Here is a 14,591-nt window from a genome sequence, read left to right as displayed (position 1 = left end):
ACAAACCATCCTGCAAATATTACCGCTTCTATATACGCTGACAACTTGTAGGCCGGCTCAAAGGATAGCTTTTTTTCGCTTGTTGCCTCTACTTTACACCGCCACCTTTACGGTCTTGCTGTGCGATATCTGCGGCGCAAGGGAAACAGCTGTTATTAGCAGGCTCCTTTTCCGGTGCAGGTATTTGTTTCAACCAGCAGTGCAAAGAGGAACACCGCGAAAGCAAAATAAAGGTTAAAAAAGAACGCAGCTACGCGTTAGCGAGACCGTAGCTTCCCGGGCTTTCACCTATGAACAAAACACGAAAAGCTTTGACAACGATCAGATACTACCAGGATGCCTTAAAAAAAAAAACACTTTCGAATTTTTTACCATCTGTATTGCCTCACTTTTTTTGTCCTTTTGTTTCGCCGTGTACTCTATTTTATCGCTTTACTTTTCGTGGGAACATGTGCCACGAGCGCGTGCAACCTAACAAATATGCTGTCTCAACCCTGTACGGAAGTACCCGGCAAATAACCTTCATAGGATACAAGCTTTGTTCCGAGTGACAAGTAAAACACGGCAGACACAAATCCCCCGTGTAACCGGGTCGCTGATTCGGATCATCTGTGCCCTGCCACGTACCTGTTGCTTAGCGCAGTGCGGCGTCCTCAAATCCACTCTGATCCCGTTTGCCCTATGTTGTTTTAAATCTAACCGAATCGACGTCAGTGGGTCGCCGTCATGGTACCCGCTCCTCCGCATCCTCCTGCACAATTATTCCCCAATGAGCAGCTCCTTGACTGCACTAAAATGAAGACGTTCCTCTACCGGAGAATTCGCGGAAGTGAATGGCGAGTATATTAATCCAGCTTTGTTTGCTTAAGGGGGACTCACCTGTTAACATTCTTTTGGGACTGACTACTTCATGACGCGCGGGCTTAATAAAAAATTACAGCCGTTCCACTCAATGTGAAAGCTGTCGGAAGTGCAAAGCAGTGATTCGCCATAATGGGCTGCAGCGCCGCTATCCGCTCACGGCTACCACCCAATATAATTCCAATTTCCCGCCCTCGCAGTGCTCGCGCGCCTCCTGCCTGAAACTGCGCCAGCGGGAGTTCTGTTCTTTTTGTGCTTGCTTTTGCACGTGCCGGCGTTGCACTGACACTTTTTTTTTTCGCTTACTATAGTAAAAACCAACCCAACGAGCATTCCTAACTAAATGAACGCGGGCGCTGCCGGTTAATTACGTACATTTTGCCTCAAATGTACACACAGTTTACTTTGCGCTAAACAACGGGGATTAGCACCAGCGGTTCGCGAGATATAAACCGCTCGGCTTTCGAAGCCTACGCATAGGCGGGCGGACAGGGGGGGAAGGGGGGGCCGCAACCCCCTTCTAATAATATGGAGGGGGGCGCCAAATTTTCCCCACGCCTTAACTCAATCGAACATGTCCCGTAGGGTTACGACCACGCGTGTGTTTTCACGATCATGGCAGCCGATGAAGCCTCATGTTGCCTTCCAAAGGCTGTTTGCTTTCGGCCCCGGAAGTGCGGGTACCAAATGCAGGTCGCTGTGAGAAACACGTTAAAACCTAATTTTCATATGTGCAGCTACTGCGGAGCTTGTCCTCCTCCTACTTTTCCTCGCAAATGATGTGCCTAGTACTGAGCAAAATAGCCGCGTAAAAAGAGTTTCAGAGCAGACAATATTACCTTCTTAAATTCTTACGAATTTCAAAAGCTAGCGTTTGAGCGGTACCCACGGGAACCACGTTGCAGTTTGCAAAAGACAGATGTGCACATGCCATATGTTTCTGCGCTTTAGGGAGAATGGAAGTTCTTCCGGCAGCGCGTTGTGAAATTGATGCCGCATCCGCCCTGGGACCTGCTCCCTTTGCCGATGTTACACATGAAAGTAAAAACTTCTGCCCGGAAATATTTTGTAGGTGTTGCAATACCATTTCATTGAAATACAAATTTTATAACAATTCTTCGTCTTTCCACTGCGTTCTGGCCATTAGGCCTTCAGTGGTAGAAGGTCGGGAGTTCCATGGGGGGGGGGGGGGGGGGGGGGGCGCTCAGTTAAGCCTTCGCCCCCCCCCCCTAATCGAGAACCCTGCGCACGCCTATGAGCCTACGGGTTACGCCGTGACGACAGTCGCTACGACGGAACGCCGTGTGGCTCTACTGGGTCCAGCGAGCGAGCTACGGCGACAAGGCGAGCCCCTAAAGTGTTCTGCACTAAAAACAATCGTGCACCAACACGAAAAGTTTTGCAGGTCCATGAAAATGCTCCAAACGGCTTGATTTCCTTATTTCAGAAATACGTCACTTCTGTGCTGAAATAAAAAAAAAATAAAACTCTCGCATGGAAGACCGCTAGCGTCATCTAACGAAGACTAGATAAACTAAAATGCATTTCTTGTTTATTTTTTATTGCAGCATATATGTGCAATATTTCTAAAAGAAGTAAACTAGGCTGTTGGGAGCATTTTAATGGATTTATAAAACTTTTTTTTGTGGGCGAACGATGCCTTTGAAGCCCACGGGTCATGAATCAGTGAGTCTCGTAGGAATGTGATCAGGCGAGTCCCCCTTAACGGAAAGATCGGAGCCTTCGGGCTCCGGTGGGGAGCGTGTTCATGTGACCAGCCCAGGGTAAGACGTAACAGAAGCTTGCCGTACCATTGTAACCAAATATTAACACCGGAGCTGTCGTGGCTGTCCGTAATGTATGGAGTGTAACGCGTTAAAAATACCAACAAAATGCCGAGCGTTCGTGAGCGCGTGCGTCGCGGCCACCGGCGAGCGCCCCCTGCACACGCAGTGGCTTTAGCAAAAAAAGAAAAGAAAACAGGCAAAAACCCCGATGAGCAAAAAAATGCCGAGCGCTCGTGTGCGCGTGCCTTGCGGCGACCGCCGAGCGTCCCCCGCTCGCGCAGTGGCTGTAGCAAAAAAAAAAAAAAAAGCGAAAACGCTGAGCAGCACCTCGCGTTGCCTAGCAACCAACAACGCCACAGGTGGCGCAACAACTGCTCCATGGAACCTTGACACTGCAGGAACGCCGCACATGCGTTGTGCACGTACGCGCCGCCGCTGCGCCCCACCTGTTGTCAAGTGCTACCACGCATGCAATGCTTGGCATGAGTAAAGATGCATATGGCATATCGATGCATATGGCGGTGACTGCTACTAGCACAGTGTAAAGCGGCGACGGAACGTAAATAAACTATTCCAAGCTTGTACAAATGCATGGTGATGTGTCCTTCAGTGCTCACGTTGAAGGATATCCTGCAGCTTCGCTACGGTTGAAGCCTTGCGTGACCTAGTGCAAACTTCGCCAGTTTTTTTTTTTTTTTTTCATTTAACTTCGCGTAAAATCATTAAAATTTTATTGTGTTAACTGCTATCTTAAGCCTTGCATTCAATGGCCTCGAGGCGGTGCAGCCACATTTGCACTTTTATAATATAACTCTTGCACTTTCTTCCTGCGTTTTCGTACTGTACTTTTCTCGCAAAACTTGTTTACTGATCATTACCGCGTAAACCGTCGTCCGTTGAAACAAATTTATCACCATATCTGTCTCAATGTCTTCCGCTCTCTCCATCTAGCTTTCTGTCTCAGTTGCAAACCGTAAAAACACTTTTTTTTTTTTTTCAAAAGTACCGCCATTGTTTTCAGGCAGTGTTTGTGTCGCGACTTCGGCCATCTTGTTACAGTTCCAAACGTCTATGTGCCCCATTACTGCCTTTACGCACACATATTAGGCAGGCAAATAACTCATCTTGCGTCTTTATTCGTTATAATTTTTGTAAGACAAACAATGTCATACCAGAGCAACAGTACGGTTTCCAAAAAGGAAAGTCAACTTTGTTAGCACTGTTGAATATTAAAGATGAAATATTTGACCACATTGAACAGAAACAATATACAATAGGTGTCTTCATTGATTTTAAGAAAGCGCTTGACTCCACAAAGGACTACATTTAACTGTAAAAATAAGTAGGGTTGGAATTATGGGTATTTGCTCGGATCTAGTAAAAAAAGTTACCTATGTAATCGTTCTCAATACACAGAAATCGAGCACGCAAGATCAAAACTAGAAACCTCAACGTTTCAGTACCACAGGGATCCATACTCGGCGCGCTCTTATTCTTGTTATACATAAACGAGATCGCACATATTCCCTCCACACCATGCAGGTTTAATCTTATACGCCGACGACACAAACATATTTTCTTTCCGGCAGTGATCTTGCTCCACTCGAGACGCTAACAAATGTCTGGCTTGAAAAATAATCGATATGGCTAGAAGCGAACCAGCTTTCATTGAACACAAATAAAACTATGTTTTTCGTTTTTCGCCCTAAGAATAAGGATTTAAGCCAACACATTTCTATCACATTTCGTGGCGCGACCATCAAGCAAGTCACTTCACACCGATTTCCTGGTGTCACGCTCAACAAAAATTTCAGTTGGTCACCTTATATAAATAGAATTCGAACCGATGTATCACGGTTTACTGGAGTCGTCTATAAACTGAAGCACCTTCTGCCGGCGTGGTTGAAAAAGGATTACGCGTTAATACCCTCTCGCCTCAGTTATTGTTCTCTTGTATACGGGGAAAAACTGGCAAAGTCAATCTAGATAATCTACTAGTACTTCAAAAGAAAGTAATACGCTTGGTATAAAATGTATCACCTGTAATCCATGCTGCCTCACGAGTCACGCTTTCGGAAGTATAGCATACTGACTTTTCAAAACAACATAAACAAAAGATGGCTTTGCTCATTTATCAACAGTTCAAGAATAATTCTGATGCCTTCATGGCCCAGTACGCATCTGGGAACCACAAATACAATCTGCGACATGCGAGCTACAACAAAGAAATAATCCGCACAAACTATGGGTCGCAAAAGACAACCTACATAATTCCCGACTTTTTTAACAAACACCCTGTTATTGTTACATTGATGCAGTCTTCTCTTTATGTACAATCTTTCAAAAAGACAACTGATGTGTATTCGCTGGAGCTACAATGAACAAGCTGTTTAAGGTGCATATATGCTCCAATATTACTGTTGAATATCGCTCTGTGTTTCCACTTCGTGTTCCTGTGTATACTTGCAGTGTAAATTCTTAAGTAATACAAATTCCATCTATACTTGTGTTACCTAAAGTTTGTATCAAATAGAATTTATGTTTTCTGTACTGTTTTCGGCGCATAAAATTTTTGTACTTTGTCACGTTGCGGCTGAGTTGGGTGTTAAAAACAGGGGGATGGGGGATGTCGCTTTTTCAGATAATTCGTTTGCCTTTTCGACATCCCCCGAAAACAACCGCTTCTGTGATCTTTGTTATCTGTGTTGATTACTATATATACTTCAGTAACATCACCTTTTAATTCTTTTTTGTCGGTTGTCTGAAATAAGCATTCACTTTCCTTCCCGTCCCCCTCCCGCCTCCTTCCTCCCACTCGCCCGCAGTGAAGCCGAACTTACGCTAAACAGTGTTCGTAAAATACGTATCTTTTGGGTACCTAACGTGCGGTCGTCACTCCCGTCGTCTGAATGTGCTACTCTGTTTTTATTTGTTTGCTTGTTTCTTTTTCAGTACCAGCAATGGCGCCACAAAGCACGGTGCACCTGAATGTGAGAAGTTGCTGTACGGGGACTACCTGAAGGTGGGTATAGCTCGGGCTCTCAGTGTACTTCCAAATCCGTTCACTCTTATTCTTAGGGCTGTGTTAACACTCCCGTTATGATATTAGTTGTGCGTGGTGTGCATTTTTTTTCCTGAGGCAACGAAAAGAAGCATAGACAGAAAAAAGGCTTAAATCAAGCACTCTAGGTTAAGGTTCACGTCAAATCAGTTAGCTCTAGACAAGCATTGTACTTCGTACTAAACAGTGAGCGGCAAATGTAAAGAGAGAGGAGGCACGAGAGAGAACACGTACATACAAGCTCTCCACTTGCGTGTTGTTATCTCCGTGTGCCCCCACCCCCCAATCACCATTTTTTCTTGCTTTAGATAAAATTCATTTTTAGTCCTGTACTAAACTATGGCAGCTCGGTCGCCAAAGCGCGCGTTCGCGCTTTTGGTTTTCTCGCTTATGCTTTTGTAGTGCCCAGTATTCACATCGTGTGCTTTGCTTTTATTTTTTACGAATTTATCTTTCTGTATTTACTACTGTGGTTGTTTAGCACGCAAATACTGGTGATTTCACGTTTGAGAAGAGCGGTCGTGCATCGGCTATCCGCTTTAGATACCCGTGAAGAGCAAAGCAGACGTGTGTGTATAAACGTAAACAAGGAAATTTCATGTCGCACGACGCCGAATCTCGTGTTAATTGGCGAAGCGCCAACCGCAACTTCCCCAAGCGTGGAAAATTCTTGTTATGTGGCAGTCATTGAATCAATGTGATAATTTTTTTGCGCTGAGTACGAGTGTAGTGTATCCACGACAAAAAGCAGCAGCCGTGAAGCGGGAAGGGAGGAAGTTGCTCCGATCAGCTCAAACCTTAGTAGCCCATCAGCCGCTGTCCTCCGTATTTTTCAACTCTCCAGCAGGGTATTAGAGCCAAGGCCAAATTACCGGGCTAAACAAAAATCACCGACGACTTTGTGCTGAGCTCCGACTTCACAGATAAGTCCAGTAGGGCTCCTACTTGGCCTCCGGCTTTGACTAAAATAGGTCAGCTACTGCAGGAAACAGACAACAGTCCCACATACTTTTCAGAGAATGAATAAAAATTTCAATAAAAGCAAAATTGACACTCAGGTCTTCACTTGGTGTATCCTTGATTAAACCGACACGTGTTTCATCAAGGCTGCGACTAATCCACGCATACTTTATAAGTTAGACGTTGACATGCTGTTTTGTTCTTGGTAGCTAGACAAGCTTCTGGACTGCCAGGAAATGGTCACGGAACACCACTGTACGGAGAGGGTCCACGACGAGCACCTCTTCATCATCACGCACCAAAGTGAGTCCCCTCGAAGCTGCTACGCTTGAGCATCTCATGTGCACAGGTTGTTTCTTTCTCTATTTAAAATCTTGCAATCCCCCCCCCCTCCTTTTTTTTTCCGTGCAGCGTATGAACTGTGGTTCAAACAGATCATCTTTGAGCTCGACTCTATAAAGCCTCTACTGGATTCAAAGGTAAGTTATTCTACGCCAGCTTACATTCTCACTTTCAGTGCCATTTTTCTAGTGTAGTATTGTTTTGGTTACAACACTCAGTTCAAAGGGGTAAGAACGTTTTTTGTGACCAGGAGCTTCGGCTCACCGGGAAAGTGTAGCGTATACGTGTCCAAAAGATTGTAGCTATGGAAACTTCTTTTCAGTGTATTTTTACAGTGAAGTTGTGTTGTTGGCAGCAAACGAGTGTACATTGCTACCAAAGGTGTTCGAGAACATAGGAAATTTAAGGTATCGTCTGCAATGCACGGATGCATTGCCAAAGAATAACAGGCAGTTCCTACAACGCCTCCTGCAAAAAAGAAAAAAAAAACAGCAACCAAGCTTAGTATATTTATTAGGAAAGGTACAATTTTTAGATTATACATTTGGCATTTGCTTTATATTTTGAGCGTCGAAAGTCCACCGATCAAAATTTTAGATGCACTCCTTGGGGCATATACGGAAAACGGTTTTTCAGCGACTTGAAATGTTCTACAGGTGTACTTTTAAAAAGCCCAAAGCTTACGCCCTGAATCGTCCTCTTCGGGTACGCTATCAAGGTGTAAATTCCTTGTGCATTGCTCTCGCGGATGACAACCACTTTGGAACTCGAGTGCCACTCGACAGAGGCGAGATGTCATTTTAGTTATACTAGTTGACTACGGAGAGCTGTTCAGGGGAAACACGAGGCCAGCATCAAAGCGGTATCGGTAACGAAGTTCTAGGTGTTCTGAAAGTGTTTGGCTGTTATTCGCTGCACGCCAATCATTGTTTTAAAAAGAGCAATTGAGGTTTTTGCATTCCTCTGACCCACACGGCTGCGTAATTCTGGGAACATGACAAGGTGTTCTGGTGGCGCGCGCGCGCGAGAGAGAGAAGAGAGAGAGAGAGAGAGAGAGAGAGAGAGAGAGAGAGAGAGAGAGAGAGAGAGAGAGAGAGAATTTCATCTCAGTTCACACGTGCATTAGCGTTGACGTCAGTTTCGGTATTCAGATTCAGCCAGTAATGTGGGACGGAGGCGCACATGCAGGCGACAAATGTTTTCTTACATTCTAACAAAAATACTTTCATCATGCGGTAGAGGAGGAACCCATGAACTATTAGCTGATTTTTTTTTAATGAGTTCACTTGTGTTGAGGAAAGCTCGCTTCTCGCGTGAAATGAGCCCACTTTCCCCATCTTCCACCCTCGCAGGAAATGGACGAGTCCAACATGTTCCAAATCACGTCGCGAATGAACCGAGTTGTCCTCATCCTCAAGGTAAGCCACAAAGTCCTCAAAGCATGGTCGTGACCAGTTGAGGCAGAGGATTAGGGAGACAGAAGGGAGACGTGTTGCAGTGGCGTGCCTCCTCATCCCAAGGGTCTTCCCCAGGCGTACAGAGCACGCCACCAGGGCAGGAGCAAATATGAGATTCCAGCTGTTTTAGCTTCAACACGGCCGGAAATTCGACCTAAAGAAACCGCCCAGCCCTGCTGCCCTCTCGTAGCAAAAGCGGCGGTAGCACAGTATGCGTCGTCCGTATAGGTAGTGCAACGATAGAACGCACAGCAGACTTTCTGCAGCCATTTGGCGCAATGCTACAGCGATAGTGAGCAAGTACGCGTAAGAGCAGGCGTACGTCCAAAGCGTTTATTCTCGTTGGCTCGCAGTACTGAGGTTGTCGTGCATGCACCAATTACGCACCGGCGTTCTTATTTAAAACCTCGTCCAGTGCAATACTTTATTTGAGGACACATGCTTTCGTTTCTGATAGCTGCTCCAAGAACAAGTTGAGATCCTTGAGACCATGACGCCCCTGGACTTCATGGAATTCAGGTAAGCCCTCTGGCAGCATGCGCTAAACAAAACTTATACCGGAGAATTTAGAGCCCAGAGGTGTGTATTTCACCGGCGCGCTTGCTCCGCAGCAACCTTCAAAGGCAAGCCTTGTGATAGTGGAGCAGACACAGTGAACAAAAGCTGTAAAAGAGTGATAAAGAGACCTACACAAATCAAGTGCGTTAAGCCGTGCATAAATCGTAACAGTACTGCACGTGACGCCTTGTTTCAAGGCGCCGCAGCCATAGCCCCTATTTTTTCTTCAGAAACAAACGGACAATGTCCAAAGATAAGTAAGAACTCGGCGTTTAACTGGCGGAAGTTACCAATAACCTTTCTGGTTACTTGAACATACGGTGGTTAGGAAACTTGTGCTACGAGCAATGTGCCAGCCTTCTTGATCGACAAAACAGCGCAACTTGGGACACGAGTAGAAAGATCGGCGAGTCCAGTGCTCGTATTGCCGTTCTTTTCCCCCTCCCACCGTGTAACGCCCGGGACCATGTAACGCCCTGCAGTCCCACAAAAATGCAGCACCTTTAGTCGTTGTGATAGCGTAGATGAAGATAATTGGTCCGACAGAAATCTGAAAAACCAGAAAATGAGAAAAAAATTACCAAAACTTACCCGACAAAATCAAAAATATGTGTCGTATGCACATCTCCCCCCAAACCTAACAATAAACGAAAAAAGTTCGCTGAGCAACATTCGAAATACCAATAAAAAATAGTGAAAATGAGCGAACCGTGTAACGCCCTGCATTTCCACAAAAATGCAGATTTGGTGGAGGCAACACCTTTAATCGTCAAAGTTGCGTGAATAGAGATAATTGGTCGGACCGATTTTTAAAAACCAAAAAATAAAGAATAGAAAAAAAGTTCACAAAAATCATCTGACAAAATCTAAAATATGCATCTTATACATCTCACCAAAAAAACCGAACAATAAACAAAAAAGTCCGCAAAGGAACGTTGAAAATACGAATAAGAAATAGAGAAAACGTACCAACCCTGCACTGCCCCTTGCATCTTCTGGAAAAAAAAAACATTATTAGTGAAGTAAAGGCCCTTCATCGCTATAATGGTATAAATCTATATCGTTGACGGAAAGACACAAATAAAAACTTGAAGAGAATAAAATAAATCAACATTTCTCGCTACTCATAGCCATATTTGGCCGCAAGGAATCCACACGCAAGACAAACTAAGCAACTACGCATTAGTTGACAATTCTCTGAATTTCTCCAGATTTCTTTTCATCCAAGATCCGTATAGTAGCAGCCAGCCAAACTCAGTTAGTGGGGCCAACCCTCCAAGGACTAGGCCTTTGAATATATGACCGCTCCGTGTCGTTCCCTGTGTGCAGGGGATACCTGGCGCCTGCATCTGGATTCCAGAGCCTGCAGTTTCGCCTTATCGAGAACAAACTCGGAGTGAAGAACGTAAGGGTCATCTATTCGCGCACATTTCCGTCTTTTTTATCCCTGCAAACCTGATCTCGGTTAATCCCGGCAATCTTTCTGTCTCGCTCTTTCGCTGGTGCCCTTTTCAGCCTAACCTTTTTTAGCGTCATCGTTTTTCTTCAAAGCCGTTTTCAATGTCAGTACCAAAAGCCGTTATAAACAGCTTGAGCAGAAATTACTACCCATGGGCAACATCTTTCCAAACGGCGAAAACTGGCGGCATGCCTCATAAGATGGTTAAGCGAAAGTAATCTTGTTCATATTTCAGACAGAATATATGTGCATAGATGATGATAACAGCGTTATTTTAGCTGAAAGTTAACGTTGGGTTGGTTTATTGTTAACAGAAATCACAAACACGGGCTCGGCCTCGCCTAACTGAAGTAGACTCTGGGTGGATGCGTGATGCATGCATGTTGTGAGAGCCCAAAGGCCGCCATGACCGCCATCCTTAGCAGGGTATCCATCTGGGTGGTGAAGGAAACGTAGAGGTTGTGGTAAGGTACAGACGGCAGGTGAGGCGACTGATAATAAGGGCCGGAACATAGCGCCGAACGCATTTTTTTTATCAGGGCCGCTGTGACGTTTAGTGGCGCGATGGATAATGCGCGCGAACTGGGATGCTTGCTGATGTAGGAGGTGAATGATGAGACCCGGGATCACGACAACCCCCAGGGCGGTTTGTATTTCTCTTTCCTACTCCTAGTAACCCATGGTAACGTAGTCTGCATAAAGAGCATGCCCTGTGTCGGAAATCTGATCGGGGCGCAGTGGCGTACTTTGGCCATGGCTGTGTTAAAAAGGGTGGGGAAGATTACGAACTCCTGAGGCGTGCCCCTGCTCGTGAGGTGCAGGGCGTATACGACCGGAGCTTGCCCAGGCCAATGGCGGCCACGCAGTCCGACAGGAAGGCCCTTTAGTAATGATATATGCGAGTTCGGTACCGCTATAAGGAGAAGTTACCAAATATAAGGTCGTGGGAGACGCTCTGACATTCCCAAAGGCCCACTTGAGGTCCACGGACATACGAGAACAGCTCTGGTCTTTTGGCTGCACTGTGGTCATTACCAACATCCTCTTTTAACTAGAGCAACACGTCCTGCGTGGACAGGTATGGTCTGCACATAAAATGGGTGTCCATAAAAAATGATATCCTCAAGGGAGGGGACAATCTAGAGCGAAGGGAGCGCCCGAGCCAGAAAAGGTTTTTGTACACACCGGGTAAGGGATGTGGGCCTCAGTTTGTTGAGTGACAGTGGTGTTCCCGGCTTCGGGATGAATATGTCATCGACATTTTCACATGAAAGTGTTTTATGCTTGCATACACTAAGATTTCGCTGACGTCATATCCGTCACGGAAGTGACGCTAGTTCAAAGAAGCAAGCGGCCTGTAAAGGGTGCACTCCTGCACACAGGGTCTTCTTGCGGGGAAGCAACCTTTAGTACTGAAGAGTACGTCATACTTAGGGTTGTTCGTTTTCGGGTTTTATATTTTACACGAAAGTGTTTTATGCTGGGATACACCAAGATTTCACTGACGGCATATCCGTCACGGAAATGATGCCAGTACACCTTTGCCGAAGCGACCCGCCAACACGACGTCGCTCTCCAAGCACACCAACAAGACAGCAGCCGACCCTCAAATCATGCTTATTTCACTGCAGATTTCACTGCACATTTCGCTTTCGTGTTTTACCGATTCCTATGACAGAGTAATAAACCACAGTTTTTTCTACTCAGGGGTAGAATGCTGCTACTCCGGTGCTTACTGTGAAAAAAACATGGGTCGCGTATATCTGCTCACTTCGCTGCAAATGTCGTTGAAAGACGATGGTCTTCCGCCGCTTCTGCCACGTGAATGTCTCTCTTCTCTCCCCCCGCCCACCTCTCACACTTTTCCCCTCCAGCCTGGTGGAGGTTTGCTGAAGTCAGTTCGATCTTGCCGCGTTCCACTGCTCGCATCATCTACTCGAACCTTTTGTTACTGTTAAACATTGAACACTATACGCGAGCACCGCAGAAAAGAGCTGAATCAATTTCACGCGCAGGAACTTCGGGTCAACTACGGCAAGCAGCACTACCAGAAGGTTTTCGAAGACCCCAGCGCCATCCATTTGATACAGGAGTCCGAAAAGGAGCTCACGCTGCTGCAACTCGTCGAGGTTGGCGCTCTTCTCTTCCTGTCTTGCTTACATCTTCACAAGGCGCCACAGTCAACAAGCAAGAAAACAGCTATTCAGTAGGCATACGTGATTAATCTAACTAGAACGAGGTGGCGTTTTCAACTGTACCTCTGCAGACGATGCCTTAAAACGCGAGAGCTTCAATATATCCGCCTCAGCACAGTGCAATCGTGGTGGCAGGAAAGGAAGCTTCGCAGCTTTGGTCAGTATTATATTACAGGGCACAGACAACGCTCCCTTGGAATTTCGGAAGCACCGAAGGTCTTTCGAAGGTATTTCAAGATATATAAAAAAGCGTTATCTAAGGCCGCCTAACTTTAATGATAGCCCAGACATGAATGCAACAACGTGGCGCCTTAATCACGCTTTATCTATAACGCTTGAAATCACAGAGGTGGCTCGAGAGGACACCGGGCCTGGAACCAGACGGCTTTGACTTTTGGAACAAGTACCAAGACGTCGTGCAAAGGATGCTCGACCAGATGGAAGCCGACGCTAAGGTAATCTACTGATAACAGAAGCAGCGAAAAATTTATTCCGAGTAGAAGTGATACGTAAATTCGTTGGTCTTAGTTGTATGCGTATACCCTTCAATCGTGACTAAAGTTTCCACTCACATCACTTGATACCAATGATTTATTATTATCCGTAATTATACGCCACCAATTTCTAGTTAAAGGGACCCTGCAACACTTTCGATATGCGCTTTCACTCTTTCCTTCGCATTTGGAACCACTACGAAAGCTATAGCTATCGCCAGCACAGAGCGGCTGCGTGATTTGCTCGTCGCGCCAGATACGCCTTCCATTTCTGCTTTGTTTTTGTGGCGTTTTTTAAAGTTGCTGTCGAAAAGCGTTCATTGCTGCAACTCAAGGAAAACCGGCCAACAGCCGCTACATGACCTCAGTGACGTAATTCGAGCCGTCGAAGAGACCGGGAAAGAGAGAAAAATCTTTTAAGCGAGTTTACAAGTTATCTAACGGGCATAGAGCAGAAATTTTTTGCTGAGGTATTTTGCAACCCCCTAATCTAAGTACTGGGTGTGTTGGGTGACTAACTTCTGCAAGCATTTAAGATTTCAAATTAAAAAGGTGAAAAGTGTTGCAGGTCCTTTTAAGGTGGATACCTCTCCAAGCACCGGTCATCGTGTTTGCAAGGGCACCGAAAAACTGATACATAATTGAAAACCTTAGAATTGCCATCCATTCAGGCGCTTCCAATGAACTGCGTTTCTATGAATCCCGTAGTCTGCGCTTAATCAGGCGATTGTTAATAATATTATCTTGCACATTTCTGCGGCACCCGCTCTTGCGCTACTGAATACAGAGTCCACGGCACATCACAGGCGAATTCCTATGAGGCCTTATCTCTTAAGAGCTTACTATGTACCAGATGCGTATGTGATAAGAGCAGAACGTTATGAGCGCTATGTGGCATCACCCTGTTATCACCGCCGACAAAGTATCGGCGGTCGCACGTGGATCGGATAAGGCTGAAGGCTAGAATGAAGTCACGCTGCTGTAAGAAACACCTGCAGCCCCAATTAATAGTGCACTTATGAGCAGGTAATCGATCCTACACTTTTCAGGGTCAACCCTGCCGTTCATTTCCGAGGTGAAAAAGCTTATCAGGCAGCGGTAAATATGTTTTCGTATGGGCACTAACCACATTATCTGCTCATTTCCGAACCTTTTTTTTAGTACGCCCTGACGCACGTGCCATATACTGCGACACGCTGAACTCTTTTGCTACCCGGAAAGCTATCAAATTTTAATGCTTTTGTGGCAGTTAAACTTGTTCCTTTACGATTGTAGCGTTTCCTTTTTACTTTTTGTCATGGCAGCACTAAAAAGTTGTACAAAAATATCCCGGGCCATCTCCACTAACGTGAGACCTGGGGAGGGGCGAAGCATGCACTGTATAAGTGTATTCTTGGCGCTCTGGCGTTTTTGTCAA

General features: G+C 45.7%; 1 protein-coding gene across 3 annotated transcripts in view; it reads left to right on the top strand.

Annotated features, from left to right (window-relative positions):
* V (Tryptophan 2,3-dioxygenase vermilion) overlaps window positions 1–14,591 on the top strand; it is a 47,113-nt gene that overhangs the window by 24,252 nt on the left and 8,270 nt on the right. For 2 of the 3 annotated variants that reach the window (XM_077702489.1, XM_077702488.1), the window contains exons 3-10: window positions 5,601–5,670; window positions 6,879–6,972; window positions 7,081–7,148; window positions 8,364–8,429; window positions 8,926–8,987; window positions 10,356–10,431; window positions 12,501–12,614; window positions 13,028–13,135. In XM_077702489.1, coding sequence (XP_077558615.1) covers window positions 5,601–5,670; window positions 6,879–6,972; window positions 7,081–7,148; window positions 8,364–8,429; window positions 8,926–8,987; window positions 10,356–10,431; window positions 12,501–12,614; window positions 13,028–13,135 — 658 coding nt within the window. The remainder of the gene's footprint in view (window positions 1–5,600; window positions 5,671–6,878; window positions 6,973–7,080; window positions 7,149–8,363; window positions 8,430–8,925; window positions 8,988–10,355; window positions 10,432–12,500; window positions 12,615–13,027; window positions 13,136–14,591) is intronic. The other variant, XM_077702490.1, reaches the window with a different exon arrangement.

This window comes from Haemaphysalis longicornis, unplaced genomic scaffold, assembly GCF_048455015.1.
Source record: "Haemaphysalis longicornis isolate Haplotype H1 unplaced genomic scaffold, Haemaphysalis longicornis Haplotype H1 scaffold_3, whole genome shotgun sequence".
Taxonomy (NCBI): Eukaryota; Metazoa; Arthropoda; class Arachnida; order Ixodida; family Ixodidae; genus Haemaphysalis; species Haemaphysalis longicornis.
The sequence above is the reverse complement of the archived record's forward strand: the minus strand, read 5'-3'. Positions and strand labels throughout refer to the sequence as shown.